The sequence below is a fragment of the Paramormyrops kingsleyae genome, chromosome 12 (assembly GCF_048594095.1).
Source record: "Paramormyrops kingsleyae isolate MSU_618 chromosome 12, PKINGS_0.4, whole genome shotgun sequence".
NCBI classification, from domain to species: Eukaryota; Metazoa; Chordata; class Actinopteri; order Osteoglossiformes; family Mormyridae; genus Paramormyrops; species Paramormyrops kingsleyae.
The window spans coordinates 19,615,484-19,640,726 of record NC_132808.1 but is presented as its reverse complement, the minus strand read 5'-3'; the positions used below and the strand labels follow the sequence as shown (position 1 = coordinate 19,640,726).

The following is a 25,243-nucleotide window of genomic DNA, read 5'->3' as shown; positions in this document are numbered from 1 at the left end:
TCACATATCGCCCGGTCATCTGTCCGCCGCGACGCTGACGGTCGCCACACATCCTCGTTTTGTCGGGGGTTCTAAGGTAGCGTCTGCAGAAAAGGAGCCGTTGCTGAATTTGATCCGATTCCGGATTTGCTCATCCATAACCTGGAGCGATGGGCTCTGGATCAATAGGTTTCATCTCTCCATGATGGCCTGTCTGTCTTTTTCAGTTTGTTTTAAATCTGCCCCTGAAGCGTGTTCTGCTGTACTAGGGAGAAGCTGTGTGGAGGGATGCAAGGCTTCTTCAGAATTACTCTGACAAATAAAATGATGCTTTATTTGCACAAGTTTATTTGCTTCGCGGACAGCTTGCTCTACAAGGAGCAAGTTGAGGGAGGCGTAAAAACAATTTCCCCACGGGGATCAATAAAGTATCAATTATTATTATTATTATTACATTGGAATTCCTTAGTCACACACACACACACACACACACACACACACACAAAGGATTTGAACCGGTGACCATCTGATCACGGGCACAGAGGCCTGACCTGCTGAACCCCATACTGCCCTGAAGGTGCCTTACAGCGGCTCTTTAATGGTGGTTAATCTGGAGATAGTTTTGGTAGACTGCATGATTACAAGGATGACAATTGACATGGACTGATGAATATCAGGTCCAGGCCCCTCCCTCAGCAAAGGTGTGCTTTTAGGGGAGCAGCCATTCTTTAAAAATACAGGCATCTCTGTCAGTGTCAAGCATGGTCGACCATCCATCTTCTGAGCACTTAACCTGCACACAGTGGTGAGGGACCTATCCTAGGTAGCATAACTCAACACCATAGACAGGATGCCAGTCTATCACAGGGCACATACACTACGGGCGATTTGGAGATGCGGGAACTCCATGTGACGTCCGACATGCCGATTCCACGTGTGCCGTTCTGTAGGAGCCTCGGTTTCAGGGTCGAAGGATGGCACGTGATCCTCAGTGATGCCTGTGTGTTCCCCCTTAGAACATGTGGTTACTCTTTGACTACATGATCGCTTCACTAAGATAGCTGAAACTAGCTACCTAGTAGCCACAACAAGCCTCCAGACAACCTGGAGGGCAACCTGCAGCCATGCCTCAGAGTTTTCAGAACAAGCCGTCCAATGAAGCGGCATGTCGCACTGTAGACATCCAATGAAGCGGCATGTCGCACTGTAGACGTCCAATGAAGCGGCACGTCGTACTGTAGACGTCTATTGAAGCGGCACGTCGCACTGTAGCCTGACTCCACAACTTGATCCAAAGATGTATTAGGAAGATTAATATTTATAACACTTTGGTGTAGGTTTTTATAAGCTCTCTTCCAATCAAGCTGTTACTAAATATTCTCTAATGGGCTGTCATAACTAATCGATGACCGATGTTATGTAGCCCTTTTATTCATTAACCCCCCGAGGCTGTCAGCTCCCGTGCCTTCGTAGACGTCTACGCCGAGATCCGAAGGAGCTTTTGGCTGTCGGATGACTGGATCTTCACTTGCGGGCACCTTTCAGCAGGGGTCGCTATGCCGCGAGCCAGCAGATGTTTTTCCCTCCTCCCTGACGATGTCTGATTTATCGTTGCTGTTCTTTCTCATTTATGTGCACCCCCCCCGCCCCCTTCTTTTGTCTCATTCCTTTGTGATCCCGTCTGCCGTGTTTGTTTTGCAGCCTCCTACCGCGATCAGGTGTTCTGTGAGTAAGCTGTCACTTTGTGATGTAACAAAGCACGATTCTGGGGATCCGCATAGAGGTGCGAGCGCTGCTCAAGGTCGGCAATTAGCACAAAAAAATTTTTTAAATCCTGTTGGTCAATTTTGTCTTTGAAGATTTATGCATCGTGTCACAGGTGACGGTGGATCCGGGCCGACCAATTACCCGAAATTCACACTCGTCTACATCGGAAATATTTATCAGTGGGACATGTACGTATTGGTGACCTTGTTATTTTAGGTAGCATCAGCAACAAGGTGGGAAATGGTGTCAGATCACAGCTGTACAGTCACTCTCAATGACACACACTCGGCTTTTGCGTCTTCCAAGGTCGTCCGTGATTGGAGGCTGTTGACGCACCTGAATGACTAAGTGAATTTAAATGTACTTAATTTTTATTTTAAATAAAGAGGTCTATTTTCCAAAATGTAAAAGTCCCAGGGTATTGTGTTTACGTACCTATGATCCGTCGGTCCTATACTTGTTTTTCTGGAAGGTTTTGACTGTAGCTGCGCGGTAAACGCAAAGGTCGCCCAGACTTGGAGAGTTACCACTAGCCTGCCTTAATCACTTAACTCGCTCGCTTGATCATGGCACTCAGAGCGGTCTCCTTTCTCCTCATTTTTCACTCCCTTTTCATTTAAATCCTGCAGCAGTGAGGGGGGGGGGGGAGCCCACGGTGATAAAAGCCTAATGAGATGATGTTTCGCTTTTTCATCAGCAGGTCTTTGTGGTCGGTGAGGGGGAGGGCCTGCTTACCGTGATGAGTCTGGATCTGGGCCCCAGGCAGAGATAACTAGCTGTGGTGCAGTGGGCCGGTGGCGTTTTGGTAACCGGCGGCATAATGTGACACCGGTGTGTGTCACCAAAGCTCCCTTCTTAAAGGGGCCGCGCCGTTAATTATTTTTAACGGCAAAAACTTTCCCGAAAGCAGGAAGAACGTGCAGATGTGATCTCTTTGGTGTGCGGGGGGGTGATGGTAAGTGGCCGGGTGAAAGTGGAGCAGGTGTCATGTCGACCTCCCCTGCGCCGCCTCGCGCTCTGACCACTCAGACCCCCACCCCCCACGACGAATCTCCCGCTTCTTGGTCCCGGTGATGGCGAATGAACTTAGCCTCGTGAATTTGTCAAAGGCTCCATATCATAGCTGTCTATAAAAGGCTGGTCTCACGGCTGAAAGTAGGCATGCATTCTTTCTTTTCCTCTTTTCAAAAGTGACCCCGGGCTCAGGAGGGAGATTGAAGCCGTCAGACAGCAGCTGAGATTTTTGTGAGCGAGACTGTGCCTTTATCTCCCTCTGAGGCAGTGCTGCCGGGGGGGGGGCGAGGATAAGAGGCCTGGAGCAGGTGTGGCGTGGGTTCGGGGCTCCCGCATCACGCTGCCGTCGCGCTCGGTGACAAACCCAGTCAGGAACCGGAACGCTGGGCTTCCTCCTCCAGCTGCTATGAATAATAAAGAAAATATGCTTAAAAACTAAAGCCGAGGCAAGCGAGGGAGCCAGAGCGAGGTTTGCGGAGCGCCGGTCAAGGAAGCCGGCGTGCTTGGCAAAGGGTTAATGTGCAAATACGTCTTCCCGGAAATTTCCATAATAAGCTAACTCTTGTGTGGAAAGGTAATTAGCAAAGATGTGTAATTAGCATTGTGCGACATGCTTCTTCCCCTCTTCAGGGCAATCATTTCGTCCTTTAGATGTGAAATGTGCTGGATGATAAAGCCTGTGTAAATGAAGACTGCTGTTACCATGGCAAAGCCTGTGTTCTTTTTATATATATGTGTGTATGTGTGTGTGTGTATGTATATATATAAATAAATAGGGTGAAAGCATTTTTTCCCCTTTTTTGTGGCGAAATGTAAAGTGAGGCTGAATTTGCGAGAGTCGCGGAGATTGCCGACGAGTGTCATTTTTCAATGCTAATAGTGCAACCTTTTCACGGTGACGCGACGTGCCGCCGCCTGATGAATAGTGCGCCACCGTGGCGCCCCTGCACAGCCGCACAAAGCCGCCTGATTGCATTCTGATCCCGCCGCGTTATCGTATGAGCTAAACTCCTCTCTCCTCCACCCTCTCCGCGTCTCTGAGTCACCGCCACGTCCCGCCGCCCCCGTGACGGTCCACCTGTATTCTGTCCTTCGCTCCACTGTGAAACACAAACAATATAAATGTAAATCTTTTTAGTCTTTTTGGCCTAAACCCTGAAATATGATTGAGTCATATGATATAGCCCCATTTCCAAAAAAAGTTGGGAAGCTGTGTAAAATGTATATAAAAACAGAATGCAATGATTTGCAAACCATACATATCAAATGTTGAAACTGAGAAATGTTATTGTTTTATGACGTATCTGCTCAGTTTGATTTTTATACAGGCAACACGTTTCAGAAAGTTGGGACAGGGGCGTGTTTACCACTGTGTTGCATCACCTCTTCTTTTAACAACACTCCGTAAAGTTGGGGGACTGAGGAGACCAGTTGCTGGAGTTCTGAAAGTGAAATGTTGTCCCATTCTTGCCTGATATAGGATTAAAACCGCTCCGTAATTCAGGGTCTCCTTTGCCGTATTTTTCGTTTCGTGATGTTTTCAGTGGGTGACAGGTCTGGACTGCAGGCAGGCCAGTCTAGCACCCAGACTCTTCTACTATGGAGCCATGCTGTTGTAACACGAGCAGAATGTGGTTTGGCATTGTCCTGCTGAAATATGCAAGACCTTCTCTGTAAAATATATGTTGCTCCGTAACCAGAATTATTGGTGTCTTCCCAGATGTGCAAACTACCTAAACCATGGCACCCTCATACCATCACAGATGCTGGCTTTTGACCTGTCCCCTGATAACTAGTTGGATGGTCTCTGTCCTCTTTAGTCTGTAGGATACGGCATCCATGATTTCCAAAAAGAATTTGGCATTTTGATTCATCAGAACACAGGGCAGTTTTGCGTTTTGCCCCAGTCCGTCTTAAATGAGCTCTGGCCCAAAGAAGTCAGTGGCATTTCTGGATCATGTTTAGATCTGGTTTCTTCTTTGCATAGTAGAGTTTTTGCCTGCTTTTTTGTATGCAGCCACAAACTGTGTTCACAGACAGTGGTTTTCGGAAGTGTTCCTGAGCCCATGCAGTGATTTTCACTGGAGAATCGTGTCTCTTTTTAATGCAGTGGCGCCTGAGTACCTGAAGATCACGACTATCCAGTATTGGTTTTCAGCATTGTTCCTTGTGTACAGGGATTTCTCCAAATTGCCTCTGAATCTTTTAATGATATTATGTGCCACCAATGATGAAATTCCCAAATTCTTTGCAATATTATGTTGAGGAACATTATTCTCAAATCGTTGCACTATTTGCCCACGCAGTCTTTCACAGAGTGGTGAACTTCTCTCCATCTTCACTGCACAGAGACACTCTCTGGGAGGTTCATCTTACTGACCTGTTGCCAATTAACCTAATTAGTTTTGAGATATTAAACCACATGTTTTGTTTTAGCATTACACACTTTTTCCCGTAACTTTTGTTTTGTTGCCCTTTCACAGCTTTTTTGAAATGCGTCGCTGGCATCAGATTGAAATTGTGCGTATATTTGTCATAGACCATAATGTGGTGCTGTGCGATAACAGTGTGGAATTGGTGAAACGTGCCATTTGACCTCTCTTTTAAAATGCCTTCAAGGTGCGGGGGGGAAGACTGCAGCCAGGATATTCGGACAGCTGGACATCAATAAGGACGGCAGGTAAATTAAAAACACAGGTATACGTTACTTTGAAAATGATATTTCTCACATTCCAGCCACATCGGTTGCGTCTCCCATCTCCTGACTGGTAGAAATGCTACTTCTCTGTGTGAACGCAGTTCAACCTCTGTGTTTGTGTAGAGTGGGCCGATCCTGCATTCGAGGAGCCGGCCTCGTTCTCTCAGGGCTCACGGAGTAGTGGGAATGAGCTGCCTTCTCCCTGAGAGGAATCAGTAGCACGTCGCTAAAGTGGCGCGTTAACGGAGGAGCGATGTGATGCTGTTGCATTTACCCTAAGCCAGGCCTGTCCCAGACGCTAGCTGCCTTGAGCCTGAACGTAAAACAAACACATTATCAAGCCAAAATATCCGGGAGAGCTGCTTACTTGGTGCATTGCGGGGGGGCAGCGGGAGGGAGAAAGAGAGCCAGATGATGCTTGTGTGTGTGCGAATCACTAACGAGGCCAAACTGGATGCCAGTGAGATCGGGGGACAACGACGCTAACATCCGATTGGTTCCCTTTTCCCGGGCTCGCGCTGTGATTGGACGGCATGGGGCAACTGTTAGCGGAGCCGATTCTCTCACAAATGTGAAGCTAGCAGCTTTGTTAAACTAACCATCTTCTCTGGGGGGGAAAAAAGAAACATTTTTTATTACCTCAACATTTCATGACCCCAATTAACCAATCACAACAGCACAATTTAATTCTGTACAAAAGACTCATTATCTTAATGTGATTGCAAGAAAAAAAAAAAAAAACAAACCAATGATTTATTTCCTTTTGTTTGCATATTTGACTCATTATTGTGATAGATTTCTCGTGTTGGGTTTTTTTTTTTTTTGTTTTTTTTGCACTTTGGATGATAGGTGAAGGTCATAGGTAATGTTAGTAATTATGTTTGTCTTGTTAATGAGCTTTATGCCAGATCTGTTATACACTTACATGTATTTTCAAAGAAACGAGTGTGGATGCTTTGGTGTTCGTCACGGTAATGGCCGTGCGCTCCTTCCCCAGCCCACCTCCCCTGAGGTGCTGCCTCGCTCCTCCTCGGCGGAGGTCACGGTGCTGGTGTGCTGGCCTACGTTCCGGGGGCACCTCCCCTGTCATTCAGCTTTAGCTTTTGGGGATCTAGGATTCTGCCGACCTTCTCAGAACAAAGGGACCCCTTGTTTGCCGAAGCCCTTTGTTTGAAAGCCGCTTATGCGCCCAGATGAAATATTTATGACGGCGTGACACAGTTTCTGACACACAGGGGCCCGGGTATGAGCGTTTTAATCGCTCACTAAGGCGGAATATGGAAATGACAAGAAATGCCATTTATATGCCCCTTACGCACCCTGAATATTCATTTATATAACCAATAACCTTATTTAAATGTTTTTTTTTCCCTCCTGTGGGGCTACTGTCAGATATGTTATTGAGATCTTTAAAATGGCAAGACTTCTGGTTGAATAATTAACTCGACTTGCTTCTTTATAAATGTCCAGAAGTAGGCATGGTTGACAAATGAGGTATGAACTTTAAAGCTATGGAATTTTAAATACTTTATGGAAGAGAATTCTGTTTATGCTGGTTGATTTTTTTATTTTTTTAAATTGGGTAAATGATCTTTGTTTGTTTGTTTGTTTGTTTGTTTGGCAGCCTGACGGTTGATGAAGTCCAGGCTGGGGTGGTTAACCTGCAGGATGATCGAAGCCTGACTGAAGAAGAAGTCACGGTAAGTGCTGTGCCATCAAGATTAGCATTCTAAGCCGGATGTCTTATGTCCCTCTCGTCGTTTATTCCGTTCTCCGAACGTGTACCAGCGCACGCCAGCCTCCCCACTGTTTCCCTCTGACGGATGTGGAGTTCACACCTCATTTCCTGCCCCGAGGCCTGTTCTCTGACGCTGTGAGTGTGACGTGGGGTTAATGGCGGCGCCATCCTGACGTTCTGCTTTTAAACGGCACCTCCGACGCGGGGACCAGCTGTCTTTCATTATGGAGATGGTGAGGCGTGACTGACGGCTCCCTTTCTGCAGGCTGAGAGCCAGGGAGGCGCAGACCTTTGCTGGGGCATCCCGGGCGTGTAGAAAGACCGATTTCCTTCTGAGTAGATTCTGCATCGCTGCTGGAAACGGTAACCAGCGAGTCGACACTGTACTGCCCCATAAAAGCAAAACACCATAGTTACAGTACATATTTTATCAGATTTGAATTTTGACTGAAATTGGGTCTCTTAGGTGCCGTTTTATCTTGTGACAAAATATCTTAGTTTGACTATGCTCAGTTTTGAATAAATCGCTACCATTTACCAACCTACTACACATAGAGATGGACAGTCAAAAAAGTCCTTTTTCTCAGTTTCAGTGTCAGTGTAGTTACTGTGTTTTGCCTTTGGAGGGCAGTATAGAGTGCAGATGCGGCTCTACTTATGAATGACTTAGGTTCCGAACGGCTGTTTGTAAGTCGTTATTCAACATCATTTTAAGGGTATACGCACGTACAAAGAGCTAGGATGCTGGGAGTACGCACGCTACACTGCTGCGCAGCGGGAGTAGCGGGCAGAAGTCGTACTAGGTGGAATTGGTGCGCAAAAAAAAAATTATGTTGCGGACAGGAAACGGGAGCAAATGGACACAATTTGGACTTAGTCGTCTTCGTTTGTATGTCTGAAAGTTCGTAAGTTGAAAGTTCTTAAGTAGAGGAGTGTCTGTAGTTGATTATGCAGCAACATGTTGCAGTTGAGGCCTCGATGATGAGAAGAGCGCCTCACTGTGTCCGAAGTCGGTGCGGACAAACCGGGCCTGTCGTCGACCTTGATCAAGCCGACTTTTGTGCTCTGTCAGCGTCACCTGGTGTCAACGACCCTGGGTTCTGGGTTCATTGCGGGGTCGGCATCGGTGTTGCATAACATGCAGCCCAGGGGAGCGAGAGACCAAGAATGGGAAGGGGGAGTTGATGCTGTCACGCAGATCTGTTTCTTGAGCATCGCGCATTCTGTTATGACGCTCAAAGACCTACACGATCTCTCTGCAAGGCAGCAGTCAGTGCGCTTGTAGTTTTTCCCGCTTTACGTGCCTGACAGTCCTCATTTTTGCTCCCTCCCAGCTCCCTGCCTGACAGTCCTCATTTTTGCTCCCTCCCAGCTCCCTGCCTGACAGTCCTCATTTTTGCTCCCTCCCAGCTCCCTGCCTGACAGTCCTCATTTTTGCTCCCTCCCAGCTCCCTGCCTGACAGTCCTCATTTTTGCTCCCTCCCAGCTCCCTGTCTGACAATCTTCATTTTTGCTCCCTTCCAGCTCCCAGCCTGACAGTCCTCATTTTTGCTCCCTGCCGGACAGTCCACATTTTTGCTTTTAATAAGTGCAGAATAATGTGCTTTGTCACTAAGAAATACATGTTGTTACTGTAAGTAGATTTGATCACAGTAAAAGCATCTGTTGTAAGCCTTGTATGTCTCGTGCTATGTGTAATTTGCTCAGTCAGGCGTTAATGTAAAATGTGAATATGTTCAGAAGTGTATGGAAACATTTGATAAAGTGCAGCTAGTTTTTCTACTGCAGAAGGTTCCGGCGCTTTTTTTAATAGAGCAGCTGTCAGCCGTCTTTCCTGCGCCGATATCCAGGCTCTGTTTGGCATTCACCAGCAGGGGGAGCCCTCTGTTCTCAGACCCATGCGTTTGCGTGGCTTCGCCTGCATTGTGTCACTAAGGTGTCAGGTTCCTCCTCGCCTACCTGATCATGTGGCGCGGGGAGGTCATGGCAACTGCTGGATGTGTGGCTCACCATTAGGGGGCGCCCTGTTCCCCATGGGCAAAGCTGAATGACCAGCAGGATAAAATTACGAGGGCGTTAAAAGACCCCCTGGGACTTGCAAAGCACATGTATGCGGACGCTCCCCCCCCCCCCCCCTCGTGCAATGCCAACATCTGCCTGCCCCCCACCCCCCCCTCCTCAGTGCCCCAATGACCCGTACACACAAAGTCACTCCGACGTCCCCTGCAAATCTCACCGTCAGCTGTTCTTGTGCTTGCCCTGTCCTGCTCGCAGTGCCAGGCAAACCCCCTCACCCTCCGTGATAACTTCACGCCATCTGTTTCATTTTAGTGACATTTAGCTTAATGTTGCGGGCTTCCTCCCAGGAATAGATTGAAAATGTTTTATTAGCAAATCTTCGTAATATATTTCCATCCGAACGCTGAAGTTTTCTGACAGGCCATTTGCTTGATGCCCCAGAGATTCGGAAGCCGGCTACGGTCCCAGTCTAGATATTCAGACTGGATTCTCCCTGGTGCATCAGCCCTCTGTTTGGCTGCAAAAAGAAAACGTAAAAGAAAGGAATGCTGCGTTTTCCTGAAGACGGTGGCGATTTCCCCGCTGCACGGTTTGGCTCGTTTCATGGTTTACGAGGAGCCAAATGTCAGAGTTCCCTGCTGCTGGTGAACACCCTGTTTTCAGGCTTTCAGAAACGAGTGTCCCTTCCATGCTTCACCAGCAGGTGGCAGCCTGCCATCGACTCAGCCCTGTTCATTTAAAGTCACATTCACAGATCATTTAATCTTTTTGTTGCCATGTGCTTTGACTGGTGTAGAGATTTTTGTATTTATTTTCAGCCGGCTGCTGCCTCTGTTCGAGTGGCTTGTTTCTTTCGAGTTAATGTCATCTCCTGTTTGGGATAGATTCCACAAATAGACATATTCTGTAAATATATGAAGGAGCCAGTCGCTTTTCCTGGTTGGTGATAGGTGCCTCGTGAATGCAGGGCAGCATGGTCGTGAGTTTGGCCCCAACAGCTCGCAGTGGAGGTGGCTGGCTCCCTCTCTGACCCTATCCTTCTGCAGTAACCTTTATCATACCTTTCATCCTGAAACGGTATGTTTTATAATAAAATAAAGTGTTAGGAAATTAGTTTCCTAGCAGTTCTAGCAGTAAGTGGGTGATGTGTTGTGGCGTGCTGCCAGACTGGCATTTGACCCATCCCTTCCGCCAGAGTGTTGTGGATGGATGGCGATTGACAGGATCCTGTCATGTGTTGGAAATTCTTTTTTTTCAGTCTCCCTCTCTCTCTTTCATGAGGTCTTCCTGTTGTTCTCACTCTCACCCTCTTCCTGTCTCTCCTTCTCTGTCATGCCCTCTTTCTGTCGCTCTCTCCCGCACCTTCTTCCTTTCTCACTTTGTATCTCTCTCTATCTCTCGCACTAATATTCTTTTCTCTTTCTCTTTTCTCATGCCCTCTTCCTGACTCTCGTTCTCTCGCTCACTCCCTTCCTTTCTCTCGTTCTTTCTCTCTCTCATAACCTCTTCCAGACTCTCGTTCTCTCGCTCATGCCCTCTTCCTGACTCTCGTTCTCTCTCTCATGCCCTCTCCCTCTCTCCTTCTCTCTCATGCCCTCTTTCTATCTCTCGTTCTCTCTTTCTCATATACAGTACTTCTTTCTCTCATGCCCTCTCCCTATTTCTCATCCCTTCTCACTCCCTTCCTCCTGTCTCTCATTCTTTCTCTCTCTCTCGCCCTCTTCCTGACTCTCGTTCTTTCTCTCATAACCTCTTCCAGACTCTCGTTCTCTCGCTCATGCCCTCTTCCTGACTCTCGTTCTCTCTCACGCCCTCTTCCAGTCTCTCGTTCTCTCTCTCACGCCCTCTTCCTGACTCTCGTTCTCTCTCTCATAACCTCTTCCAGACTCTCGTTCTCTCTCTCATAACCTCTTCCAGACTCTCGTTCTCTCGCTCATGCCCTCTTCCTGACTCTCGTTCTCTCTCTCATGCCCTCTTCCTGTCTCTCCTTCTCTCACGCCCTCTCCCTCTCTCCTTCTCTCTCATGCCCTCTTTCTATCTCTCGTTCTCTCATGCCCTCATCCTATTTCTCATCCCTTCTCACTCCCTTCTTTCCTGTCTCTCGTTCTTTCTCTCTCTCACGCCCTCTTCCTGTCACCTTTGCTCCAGTCAGCGTAACCCACTACTGGAGGTGTATCTCTGTAGTAGATTGTGGTTGAGAGGTCATGGTGAGGTTAACCTGGGGCTGTGGGGTTTGGGTAATGGGGCCCCCCTCTGGTTTGTAGGGCTTGACACTGAGCCCTGCCCTTGCAAAAAGTGTGACGCCGCCGTGTGAAAAGACTGCAAACCCAGCAGACCATGCATGCGATTCCATTCTGTTCATCCCAAAGAAACAGACTCATAACCGATTGCAGAGATCGTAAACCGTGTGCAATAGACCCCCGACCCCCATCCCCCCCGCCCTCCGCCCCTCGTTCTATCACAGCGTCAGTCAGCGCTTATTTGTAAACAAGCGGGGCCTAATGTTGGCGCTTTCTAATGTAAAGATGTAATCACTGTCAAAATGCCGGCACAGCAACGCCACGCGGGGAGGTGACAGCCGTCGCCGGGGCTGCTAATCAGAATTTAGAGTAGCTTCGGATTGAATATGCATGACTGTCTTTTCTGGCTCGCACAAAGCGACTCCCCTCAGCCCCGTGAGGAGTGTGCGTGTCTGAGCGCGTGCCACACTTTAAGGACGTGTGAGTCGGGGTCGGCATGTTAGCGAGCGTGTAGGACCTGTTGTACGGAGGCCGTTTGCAAAATGGCTGACTCGGGCAAGCGTGTGCTAGCGGTAATGTGCGTTTCCCGGGTCTATAGGGCCTCGTCCTAAGCATATGTTTGGCAGATGGCTGAACATCCAGCATCGGAATACCGTGTGGTTCAGCAAGCCTGAAGGTGATGCCGGGCTTGTGTGTGCTGTTCCACTCTGCGTTCAACACTTAACTCTTTCGCTAGCTGGCATTTTGTTTTTGTTTTTGCTGCATGAACTGAGACATCATGGACTTTTCAGTATGACCAGCAGAACGAATTATTTTAAGTTTGGGCCTTAAATTTGCAGGAAATGCCAGTATTGTTTTTTTTTTTCTTTTTGGTGCAAAATCTAAATTATCCAGCATTTTAAAATAATGTGAATTAAGTATTTCAGCTCCAGTTATGGGTTTGGATAAGAAATAAATCTTAAAATATAACGTGAAAGAAGTGTACAGAACCTGAATGGGCTAGAGTGAATGCCCCAGTTAAAGGTACTTTACTGGGCATTTTCTGCACCCCTGAGTCTAGGTTCAAAGACGGGCAGCACCCCGTCTGTGGTGGGCCTCATACCTCTTTGGGCATCTTCAGTGTTAGGATCTTCTTGGCACAAGGGAGATTTCGTTCGCGGAACTCCCCCGAAGTCTGTCATGCCAGCGCACACCTGGGGACGTGACATCGGCTTCACAGGAGAGTCCCAGAGGAACGCGTGTCCCCGTCGTGGCCATCGCCGAAACACGTCACCCTATGCCTACGGCATACCTGCCTGCCACGCTGCTGACTTTCAACAAAGCCACTATTTTGCACCCAAATGGCAATTAAAACTTATTTTTTTGATGAACAGTGAGATCGGTTTGGCCTCCTGCGTTTATGCTGGCGAGGGTGGTCCTTTTCCCAGTCGCTTTTTAATGTTAATCATCTCCCTTTCGATGCCGGTGAGTCACAGAGAATGAAAACCGTGCAAACAGTCCTCCGCTTTTAATTGCCGTTTCCTCCCAAGCTCTCCGACAGCGTAACAAGCGTCTTTAACGTCGATTTTATTCTCCCCCCTGCTTTAATGCGTTTGCCAGAGTTTTCAGTCTGTTGGGGAACAAAGGAACACTTACTTCCATCTCCTGGATGATAAAACAGACTTGTTTAATTAACGAGGCGGATCTAAGAATGCCAACCCCTGGTCGCCCGTGCACCAAAGGAGCGGTTTCTTTTCGGAGGCCAGGATGGAGTGATTGCATTCATAAAAGTTTCATAGGAACGTCCTTTTGCTTTTTAATGGTGTTTGACTGTCAGACAAGGTGCTGAGTCATCCCTGAATTCTAACTGGATGGGGCGGGGCACCGTTGAGAGCTTCGCCGAATGGTATTTGTAGGAAACACTTAAAGGTGTCTCTGTCTGATTGCATAGCTGTCTCCCCTTTGCCTTTGGACCTTGGGGGGACCATTGAAGTTTTGGCTCTCTGTAGCCCAGTAGCCTCACAGCTACGACCCTCGTCAAAAGCACAGCCACCTGCTCATTGGTCGAGCAAAGTAAACAGCATGAACTACACTACGAAATGTCAGTTTAATTTCTTTGTGTTTTCGTTTTGAACACCTTTTGTTCGCTCCTTTATATAAGTGTTCAAACAGCAGATGGAGAAAATACGGGATAAAACGAAATTGTGGCTTGTGAAAAAAAGTCTGAAGGATGCACGGTACTGTGCAAAAGTCTTACTGTATTTAATGATTTAACTAAGTTAATTAATTGAGCTGGTCATGAAATGTTTTCTTAAAAAATACATGAATTGGCTGAGACCCCCGGGGAGACTTTTGGGAGCTGAAGTGGTGTTCATCTAGTCATCCAACCAGACATCCTTAACTTTTTGGAGAACAGAAGAAATTCTTGTTTGTTTTCATGTTAATTGGCATATGTTCTAATTTTGAGTTGTGTTTTTACCACCAAGATAAATAGCATTAAACATTTACTTTGGCTGCCTAAGATTGTTGCACAGTTCTGTACGTAACACATACGAATTTTTCGCCTTGACCTTAACTTTAATATGCTGGCTTCATGCCTTACATCGGGTTTTTCATGGTCTCAAGACCACACACAGGTGGGGTCTTGCCCATTCTGTAAGCAGTTTTGTTTGGTTGATTTGTTGGTTTGATGCCTTATCTCTTATCTGCCACCTGCCTGCCATGAGGACACGTAAAACACCAATCTTGGTTCATGTTTGATTGAATTTGTTCAAGAACTGGGCCTCTCTCCCTGTTGCTCTACAGTGACAACTACTGCTGACCTGTAGGCATAATCAAACAATTAGCACACTCCTCTCTGCATCTCATGTCACTGGATGAAGCATGCGGTCCCTTTCAAAAGGCGGTGGCCAGGATTCCCTGCATTGAGATGAAGGTCTACAATCCCTGTGCATTCTGGGATAGGCTTCAGGCTCCCTTTGACACTCTTCTGGATAAGTAATTACAGATGATGGATGTAATTAAATTCAGAGTTCTAAGCTAGGGATTGTTAGTTGCTACACATTTGAATACTATTCGGCGTGTAGTTGATTCACTGTAGGTCACAGTTTCTGTTAGAAAAAACTAGCTCCAGTCCGGGAAGATTTCAATGTCCTGGACAAATGGGAAAAACTCCAGTCAAATATCTGTGCTTATTATTGTGCTTAAGAACAATAAATACCCAGGCTATATAAAGAATGACATCAAGGAATGTAGATTTGTTATATTTTTTATTGAAAAGTGTGTTATTTCCAATAAAGTTGGACCTATCAATAGAATCACATGCATACGCAAAAATAAAGAAATATTACACAAGCCTATGTTGTAACTCGTAAGCACAAGGATTCTCCGTCAGTTTTAGGCCTACATATTCTCAAATAAAATTAACCGAATGCGAACTATTTGCAAACAAACCAAAAAATGTATGTGGGTCTATTTGGCTTATAACATTTTAATTACGACTTGAAATCAAATAATTTCTGCTTAATATAGACCATCAGCGACCTCCGTGACCTCAGGCTGCATCTCCGACTCGTCGTCGTGGTCATTAGATCTGCTTGGTTTCAGAAAATGCTTTTTAAGGTTGTCTGCTTGTCCATATCTGATCTCTCTCTCCATACTGAATGAAAGTGAATGAAACAAATAACAATTTTGTTCCTCATATAGGCAAGTCTACAGCCTATGCATTCATTTAGAAAAGTAAGATTCATTTTTTAAATAGAAGGACGTGAAAATGTAATTTTAGCTAATTTTAAAATTTAAATGTCGGACTTTACCAGGTGTTTCCCGGTCAAAGTCTGGTAATTACCGGATATCTGAAACTACAGCGTGGCTAGACTTTGAGTTGGGTCATTTGGTGCTGTACTGGAAGAGACTGCTTTGTGTGCTGTTTTTACTAGAGGGTTAAGATTTTGGGTTTAGACTGAATGTCGGATTTTTGTTTATGAATAATGCACAACTTTTTTTTTATGGATTTGGATGCATCTGCGAAACAAGCATATATTGATACTACCAAACTCCTGCAGTGCTTACGCACTTATGCAAGCTGTGAGGAAGAGTCATTATCCACTTCAGTGAATAATTTGGGGCAGGTTATGGAGCGGAAGTGTCCCACATGCAAGGAAAAGGCCCCAGAGCCGGATCAAATCCAAACCAACCCGAATTCAGCACTTTTTCTACAGGAACGTTCATTGAACTCCCCAGTCAAGCAGAGCCGGGTCTTGCTGATCGAAGCATCCGTCACCTCAGCTCGAATGAAAGGTTCTGCTTGCATTGTTTTAGCCGTTTATGGCTGCACGTCCCCAGAAATTTTGACTTTCTGTTATTTCTGAGCAGAAGTTCTGGTTTCTGAAATCCTAACTGAAGGTCTGAGATTGGCATTAAATTCAGTTAAATTTTTTCTGGTAATGGGTCCATCTGACAGTGAGGTTATTATGAGGAAAAGAGTGGTTTACCATTTTTTTTTGCTGGGCTGCAAGACATAAGGTGTTTTTTTTAATTTTTTTTTTTTTTTTTTTTTTAAAGCCGCCCTAGAAAGTTTTTGATCCATTTGAAATATTTTATTTCCTATTTGCTCAGGTACAGGTACATTGGAATATTCTGGTCATTTCACATCATCACAGCTGCCTTTTATAACATTCATGCATAAGACTTGGTGTTGGAGCACTGGGTCAGACATTTACCTGGTGCTGCTGCAGCATTTGGGGAGGGGGGGGGGTCACATCTTCAGATTCTTAGGCCTTGTCCACACGTACACGGGAATTTTTGTAAAATGGTGTTTTTCCTCCTCCGTTATTAAACTATCTCTGTCCACATGAAAACGCTAAACTCGCTGTCGAGAGCACGCCAAACCAAGAGGCGGCGATGTAACTCTAACTGTAAAGCCATGTTGGCCAGTCAGAAGCCTTATTACCAGTTGTGCTAGGCTAAAAACAGCTAAAGGTAACAGTTTTACCAAAGCTCCATTTTCAGAGACGTGAAACGGCGTTTGTGTGTGGACGAAAGGCCAAAACACGTAGAAAAATCTACATTTTAAAAGGGAACGTCCAGGTGTGTACAAGACCTTAAATTTACTTATGTATGAGACTATTAATGATCTGGCGCCCACTACTATGTGTGACCTTTTGACCTCACACACAGCAAACTGGACCCTCAGCCTCCCTTTCAGGGCTGTCTTCTTATCCCAGGGCCAAGTTTAAGACCAGGGCTGAAATAACTTCTGCGGTTGTAGCCCCGAGGCTGTGGGACGGTCTGCCCATGGACATTAGCTTAGCCAGCAGTGTGGATTCTCTTTAACGTCAGTCTGAAACTTTTATTTTTGTCAGTTCAGTTCTAGAATGTAGGTTTTTTTCTTTTGGTTTGTTCAGCAGTTAAGCTACCGCCATGTAAATACCACAATGATCAGTGATGTGACCTTCGCGTTCATTGGCCGACAGATGATGATGTCGTCCGTTCTGGATAGGCGCTCATCTTGTCAGGACTGCACTGCCAGTGCCTGTCCCTGGAAACATGGCCTGAGGATAGGGGATGATATTCACGGTGTCAGTCGGCTATAGGTAACAATACAGGTGATGTTCCCGACAGAGTGGTTACGGATGAATTAGCAGACAGGTGGTTATTCAAAATATTTCTCTAGCTTCGTATCGCTGTTGAGTTTTTTTTTTATTTATTTTTTTTAATCACGCAACCTGCCGTTAATGTAACTGTTGGCTGAACATTCCAGACACGTTTCCGCAGTGAAAGCTCTGAATGGAACTACACACGGTTGTCGTTGCGGTTGATATGGTAACCAAAAAGGGATCGTCCTAATGCTTGACGCTCGCCTCTCCGCCTCGCCTTTTATCCGATTGACATTTAACGGCGTAGCTATGGTGGAGCGGTGGGGAGGCTGCCCCTTTAAGAGCGTTCCTCTCGCGCCATTGGTGGAGGCGGGGGAACGGGGCGGTTTGTGTTCCGTAACAATGCCCGCTTTGCCGTAGTCTCAGCACTGACCTTTTGCTTTCCCGTTATTAGTCTTGTGTGTCTTATAACATTCCCCCCCCCCCACCCCACTTTCGATTGTAAAGAAAGGCATACTGGTATTTCAGCGGTGACCTTTCCATTTCCTTGTTTCTTAGTAACCAAAAAGAACAACGCGACATGCCTCGTGCAATTTCACATTGATTAAACGGCTTTGCCTGCAAGGCCGATGCCGGTGTTTTAGTTGATTGCCGCGAATGCTTCGGCCGTCGGCTGTTTTCAGACACAATACCAGCGTCCCACCCCCTCCCCGAACCGGTGAGAGAGTAAAAAAAGTTTACTTGGGCTGGTTTCCGGATGTTTCTGCGCCTTGGAGCCTGCGTGTGTGCGTGGGACCCTGGGGGGGGGGCAACCACGGCCCAGAGCGTGATGCGCTGGCAGTAGCAGCTCAGAAAGGCGGGCGCCGACCCATGGGCACCGTGTGGTGTGATGGGTAGAGACAGACCCGCGTCCTGGAGTTTTGTCGGTCAGATCTCAGGAGGGAACCTGCTGTAGCCACCCCCCCCCCCCCCTTGAGAAAAGTACTTGACCTGAAGCACTCCGGTAACAAGAAACATCCTGCTGTACCGCAGGAGCAAAATAGCTTGATTCTTGGAAAAATGCTCAGATGATGAACTAAAGAATGAAATAATGCAAATAACAAAAGTAAACACGGCAGATAATCGTTGGGGGCCTCCCGGAATAGGCAGGCTCCCAAGGTAGTAGTTTGTTCTGCATCCATTTACTCTATATGAGCTGGACGGTGTGATTTTGGGTCTGCGGCATTTTCCGGAAATCCGCTGAAGGTAGTTTGGCCCAGGCACCTTTTCTGCTCCCAGCCTGCAGCGGAGCTGGGCAAGGTATGGATTGTGGGTCCCTGGGTCCCTTAAGTGGCATTTGCTGGTCCCCTTTTTCTCTCGCCAGGTGAAGGGCTCTTTGTTTTATGTATTTTATGTGCAATTAAAGGGCTGTTCTCTGCCAGGCGTGGGCGTGCGAGGCTCGGCGGGCGAGGCCTTCCTCCCATTTCCTTGTGCAGGTGACGGAAAGCTGGACTCGCCCGTGCCCAGCTGACATTTATTAATTAATTATGGAGCCCCGCCCCGGGACGCCAGGCTGCTCCCTCGTCAGACACTTGTAATTACATTGGCATTTAGCTACATGATGGACGCGCGCTATAGCTTTAATAAAATGCCACCCGGGCCATGAGTCTCGCATTGATCTGCCCGATCGGGGCACGTTTATTCACTCCGGAATCACCCGACGTTGCCTTCGTGGCATCTGGGGTGGGGGTGGGGGGGGAGAATAACGCCTTTCGAAACCAGCCCCCATTCACGCATTACACCACGATAGGCTTTTAGCGCCCATCGCCAGTGCCTAGTCCAGGGGTGGCCAATCTTATCCGCAAAGGGCCGCTGTGTGTTTGCGGGTTTTCGCTGCAACTCCCTAATTAGATTACTAATTAGAGGACTGATTGGCTGAAGAGTCCTCACACCTGGGTTTGAACAGCTGACCTACAGGTTATCCCAAAAACCTGCATACACACTGGCCCTTTTGCGGATAAGATTGCCCACCCCTAGCCTAGTCGGTAGCTCAGGGTGACGTTGTTGATGGTTTAATGAAATCATTTGGGATTTCCGGAGGTGGGTAGTCGTAATGAGCTTATCGTATTGACTGTCCTGAACCGACGGCACGGACCTTCAGACAGTCACACCGCCTGTTTCCCCAGGTTTATAAAATCAAACTCTTTGTTACCACGTGACCAACGCTGGTGGAAATGTTTTTTGGCTTGGTTTGCTGCTATTGGAGACACCGTGACAACAGACGACTAAAACTTAGGGCAAAAAGCAAGAAGAGAATAAATGCGAAATGTAAGATACAGAGCATAAAGAAGCATATGCAACGTATGCGAGAAATGCAGCAGTTTGAGCAAATTTAAGTAGTGCAATGCAGAAATTTGACAGGTTTCCCAATTCCCAATACCACGTCCTCTTCGAATTCCTGCTCTCCTATCCCATGTAAATGTAAAAGTTTATTTCCCCCACAGCCCCCCCACCAGAGGGCGCTCCGTATTTTTCCCCCGCACGCCAGACCACCAGCAGGAGTAATTATGCTCCTTGCTGTTTTAATGACAACACTTCTGTTCTTCACGGTGAATTAATTTTTTCCCCCCCTCCTTTTCCTGATGCAGAACGCCTCGTTGGTCCCTGGGCCATTGCCAGTCGTAATGGCAGAGTGCAGCAGAGATGCATTCAAAAGCCCGTCCTCCACCTCGCCCTGTCCCCCCCACCCCCATGTGGATGAGCGATTTTTATGTCCTGGGGTTAAATTCTGCAGCGCAACAGGCAGTAACAGCTCTGGGGGAAAGGGAGGATGGAACCATAGAGATTTGCATTGTATCCCCAAAACAAGTTTGGTGTGTGTAAATCCTTCTCTGTGACAAGGTGCCATTTGTTTGTTTTATTTATATGCTTTACAAGTTGGTTTCTAATCATACAGGGTAACGCACTGTAAGTTAACTGTATTTCTGCACATGCATGCCTAAAGTTATACTGCGGGTATAAAGTTTTATTCCACTTGATTTTACTTGAGCCCAGAAGTTGCAGATCAGACGATCCGCCCTACTTACAGTAGTTGTGTAACGACAAATTGTGCATTAGGCACATTCTGTAGTCGTCTTTTTGTAAATAATTTGCACTGATTCCTAGCAGTAAGAGACGTAGCTTTCAGGCGCTCCATGGTGCCGCGATTGGGGCCGGCTCCCGTACTTAAACTGTTACAGCGTCCCCGTGACCTTCAGCTCTAACCGATACTCTGAGGATTTCCCCCCCCCCCCCCCCCCCTTTCAGTCAGCTGTAACTTTACCAAGGTTGACAGATAAGAGGAAATTTCTCCAAAGGGGATTTGGTGAGTTTAAAAATAGTTCTGGGGTGGGCTGGGGGGGACGGAGGGGGGTTTGTGATAGAATTCTGATATCCTGCTCCGTCGCGAGCTGGAAGGTGCCGGCGTATGGTGAAAGCTGACAGGATGACGCTCACGTGCGGCGCGTCTCCTTCGCAGCAGGAACAGATCCTCCGCCGCTCGGCCTCGATCCTGGCACATGTGTTCGTTAATGTCATCTTAACTTATTTTTACAGTGCCAGCCTGTGTCCCCGTAGTCCCGTGCAGCGTAATGGGGAGTGCGTCTGGGCTTCGGCAACTCCTAGTCATCGCAGAGGTCTGTGTCGGGGACTGATTGTACCCCAGACCCCTTTAGACTCGATTTTGCCCTATGGATTGTTGAATTTCTACCTGGCTAATTAACCCCCCAGGCTCTGCCTGGCTTTTCACAGGTGCTAGAAGTTTCTTTTTCCCCCCTCTTCCTTTTATAAGCATCCACTGTTGTAATACTTTGAAAATAGGTTACGTTTCTTTTAGGATTGATTTGTCTGTAATTGGGCAGTGTGGCAGCTGAGTGGCTTGCGCTGTTCCTGGACTTGGGGTTTCGAATTTCGCCTCTGGGGCCGGTATCACGAAATAGGATTTCTTGCTTAGCCGGATAACTTGTCGGATTTAAGGTACCCCAGTTTGACTGGATCTTGTCTTCATTCACTGAGATTCAGCCCAGACTACCTTAAATCTGACAAGTTATCCTTCTAAGCAAGGAGTATATATGTGTATAAGGAGTCTGCATGTTCTCCCCGTTTGCTCATAGTGTGATGGACTGGCTCCCTGTCCCGGTTGTTTCTCTGTCTCGTCTTCATCCCCTCTTCCACCTGGGATAGACTGTTCTGAATAAGTGGTTGGAAGTGGTATGGATTTATGTGCGGTGAAATTCCCTGAAGCAGAGTGGCTTCTGGGTACGTGGTGAATTTGTTTCATTTGTGTTGGAGGAAAAAAAAAAACAAGGATTTTCAGCACACCAGAAGTGACGGGCTGCTGGTGTCACTGGATCCCAGTAGGAGGATCACCTCGGATGCTGTGAACAGCGCACCTGTTAACGTTTAATTGGATCGCACTCACCTTCAAAGTGGTGACAAGCCATTTCCTGGAAAATGTCAGTTGAAAGCAGGATGCATCATATTTTATATTGCATAAAAGAAAAACTTTCTGGTTTATGTTATTATTTCCACCATCCTGATTGTTTGTGGCTAAAAATGAGACATTGGAGCATGTTGTCATCGAGATGTTGGTCCTGGCTACCCTGTGGGACTGTCTGGCTTTGCTGGGGGAGCCTCACTCTTTTCTGGCTGCCCCCAGTCTCCCCCGATCATGTCTGAGGAAAGACTGCTAGCCGATTGACCATTCAGGGGCTTTTTTGACATTTAAGCCATTTTCGTAGGGTTGCTGATCCACTTTGTCTTAGGGAGGCAGGGTCCATTACGATCGCGAGATGTAGAGGGGGGTCCGAACCGTGAGCGGAGCCGCAGTGATGTGAAAGACATGCTTAGGCAGCTGTTTTAAGAGTTTTATTTATTTATTTATTTATTTATTTATTTATTTATTTTTTATAAAGTTCTTAAAAATCTTTTGGAGTTTTGTCCATTTCAGACTTTTTCAGTTTTACTTGAACTGTAGCACACAATTTATGCCGACTCCTGACGACCCTTTTCCACAACTAATTATATGTGTTTATATATAAACATTAATTACCAGGACAAATAATTATATGGCAGAGAAAGGCAGCCTGATGCACAGTGTTTCTCCATTCAAATGGCTGCATTCCTCAGTGAATCACATGTTTAATCTCCCCCATCCATGCCATCAGCTGGGATAGATAAGGAGGCCGCGTTTCTACCAGAGACCGCGTTGCTTGTGCTAAGGAGAATTAATTAACACTTATAAAAATAGGAATCGTTGTTTAAAGATTTGATTAACATTATCAAGAAAGCTGTGCTTTTGTAATTTAATCAATGTCAATCCAAAGTGAAAACTCGCACATAATACCTTTTAATATGTTTTGATAAGCTGGAATGGTAATATTTTGCTTTTTTGGTCATCTGATAATAGAATGTATAATATTTGAATGAGGGATTTGAACTATCCGCAGTCATTAATGCAGAATTTAATGGGTTGCGATGACACATTTCGCACCTGCTGTTTTCACGTAAAGGACGTCGAACCTTAAGTGCGAAGCCGGCTGTTAAAAATAGACGTAAATGAATTAAAGCGGCTTATGGTGCAGCCTAATACGTTTCCTGAGTTAACGGCTGGCTCTGCAGAGAGACTTAAGATGCAAAACGCTTTCTCCATCTCTTAAAGGCAACGGCCCTGGTATTTATATTCATGGGAATTAATGGGGTGGACTGTGAAGGATATTTTACAATAGGCTGTGGAACCAACTGAAGGCTGTAGGAGGACGTGAAATTATATGCTGGAAAGGGAAGCTTGCGTTTTCTCGCAAAGTAAATCATAAACGACTGGCTGTTCGTGAGGATTCGTGGCACATGCTGCGTTTGCTGGTCATTCAGCCATTTTCCAAACCGCTTATCCTTTTGGGTCGCCAGAGCCTATCCCAGAAGCTATGGGTATGAGGCTGGGAACAACCCAGGATGGGGGGCTAGCCAATCCCAGGGCACACTCACACCATCCACACCAATGGGCAATTTAGTAACTCCAATTAGCCTCACCATATCTTTGGATTGTGGGGGGGGGAAACCGGAGTACCCAGAAGAAACCCCACGACAACATGGGGAGAACATGTAACCCAGGCAGAGACTCGAACCCTGGTGTGAGGCAACAGTGCTAACCACTGCACCACCATTCCGCCATGCTGGTGGTCAATCAGAAATGGTGATTCATCAGCCGTCTTAAGCTTCCAGACTGACTTGTCGGTGTTCATTTAGAGTTTTAAGGGAATTCAACAATCCATTCAGGTGTTAACAGGCCTTGGATTTGTCAGAGGTTCGGTATTGGTCCGGTAGAGAGATGGGTCCCACTGTTTCATTGGGCTCAGCACGCTAAGGTCAGGGCCGCCACGGGCTCTTGAGTGGCTTGGATGGCGGTCCTGCCGTGTGACCTTGTGCACACCCAACTCCTCTATAAATGGGAGCCAAACGTTTCGAACTGTGTGAGATGCGGCTTGGACGTGTGTTTGCCAACAGAGGGGCAGCAGCCTTGTGGGTTGGCGAAACACGAATGTTTGCGGTTTGAGGTTGGCACTGGGTGAATGACCTGCTGTTTGAAAATCAAAAGCCGTGTCCGTTGCTCTGGACAGGAGCATCCACTAGGGGGCGTGTCCTGCATCCACTTGTCTTCATGCACGTTTTTACAGAAGAACCTCTACAGTTGCTGGCTGAGAGAGTGAGATTTTGAATGAATGGGACGCCTTTGACGGAAGGTAGCTTATAACTTGCTAAATTTTCTTTTTTTGTGGTGTAGTCACAGTGTCGACTTCTTAAGAATGCGTCTCACCTTTTGTATAACTGTACAGCTACCTGTCTAAGAGAGTCAAGTTGCAAAGAATTTTGGGAATCTCAGATGTGTGTTTTGACCGCAGGGCTTGACTTGGGGTTTGTATTGATGGGCAATGGATACCGTCTCCAAGCTCTAGTCATTCAGAAGTAGTAACTCCTTTTTGCCCGCCCCCCCCTCCTGCCCCCCAGGCCTTGCTTGGAGGACCCGGCCCGGCTGATCTCTTCAGGTTCCAGCAGACCCTCTGGAGGAGTCTCCAGGCTGCCAAAAAGGTGAAGGTGAGTTCATCCACGCTGGTGGCCCACAGCAGCTCTGTAACATGTTGTCCACTTGGAGGTGCCTAGACGTGTCATTGCTGCCCCAGTCCCACGTTTGTGGTCCAATGATTATCCAAAGCGACAGACGGGTACATAAAATAACGGTGGGAATAAGCTACCACAGCTTCGGGGTGCTGGACATTTTGGCCGTTGATCTTTGATGTCTTTTCCTTTCCATTTATATTTTTCATCTCGCTCATTCCCTTCCTGCTCGGACCAAACCCACCGGACCTCCTATTCAGGCACTTTACCGTGACGGGTAAATGTACCGTGTACCCGTGTACCCGTGCACCCGTGTACCCGTGCAGGCTTCACACATCGTGTTTAACGTGTTAATGAAGCACCTGCCTCTGGGCGTGTATTTATAACATAGCCGTTTGCTAACCCCTCACCCCCAGAGCTGTGGTCATCACGCCAATAGGGAGGGGTCCGTCTCAGAACGACAGATGTGACCTTCTCCTCTCATCCTCAGGGGGGCGCTACTTGTGTTTCCCTCCACCGACATCTTCACATAACGGTGATTTTCCTGCTCCACATCCTCTCTTCGAAGTAAACACAGAAGGGATGATGCATGGGGGTGACACACAAGCCCATTAATAGTTAATTACCCCCCCCCCCCCCCGCATCATCCAGCATAGCCCGCGGCCGTTGTACTAGCCGTGGCCTCAGAGTGTATGGCCGGGTTCGAGCACGGTGACCCAGCAAAGCGTGTGGCCAAGCCCTCTCGCACCATCTCGGGGCGTGACCCGTGACTGGGGGCCTCCTTGCCAGGTGTGGACCGATTTCCCCACCTTTTATTACATGCTTAATTTAGCAGCCCAATTTATATACAGAAGAATACATGGAGCAGGCGAGATACACAACACTCTAAACCAGGGGTCTCCAACTCCGGTCCTGGAGAGCTACCGTCCAGTAGGTTTTCTATCCTGCCCGTCTTCTGATGAGCCACACCTGGTCTCAGGTAAATACCAGGAGCAGGTGTGGCTCATCAGAAGCCAAGTGGGACAGAAAACCTACTGGATAGTAGCTCTCCAGGACCGGAGTTGGAGACCCCTGCTCTAAACAC

At 47.1% G+C, this 25,243-nt stretch overlaps 1 protein-coding gene across 1 annotated transcript in view; it reads left to right on the top strand.

The window, feature by feature from the left end:
* Positions 1-25,243, top strand: part of LOC111842639 (glucosidase 2 subunit beta-like) — a 106,373-nt gene that overhangs the window by 15,030 nt on the left and 66,100 nt on the right. Inside the window, exons 7-9 of the mRNA XM_023809482.2 lie at positions 5,380-5,440; positions 7,083-7,158; positions 24,052-24,138. Coding sequence (XP_023665250.1) covers positions 5,380-5,440; positions 7,083-7,158; positions 24,052-24,138 — 224 coding nt within the window. The remainder of the gene's footprint in view (positions 1-5,379; positions 5,441-7,082; positions 7,159-24,051; positions 24,139-25,243) is intronic.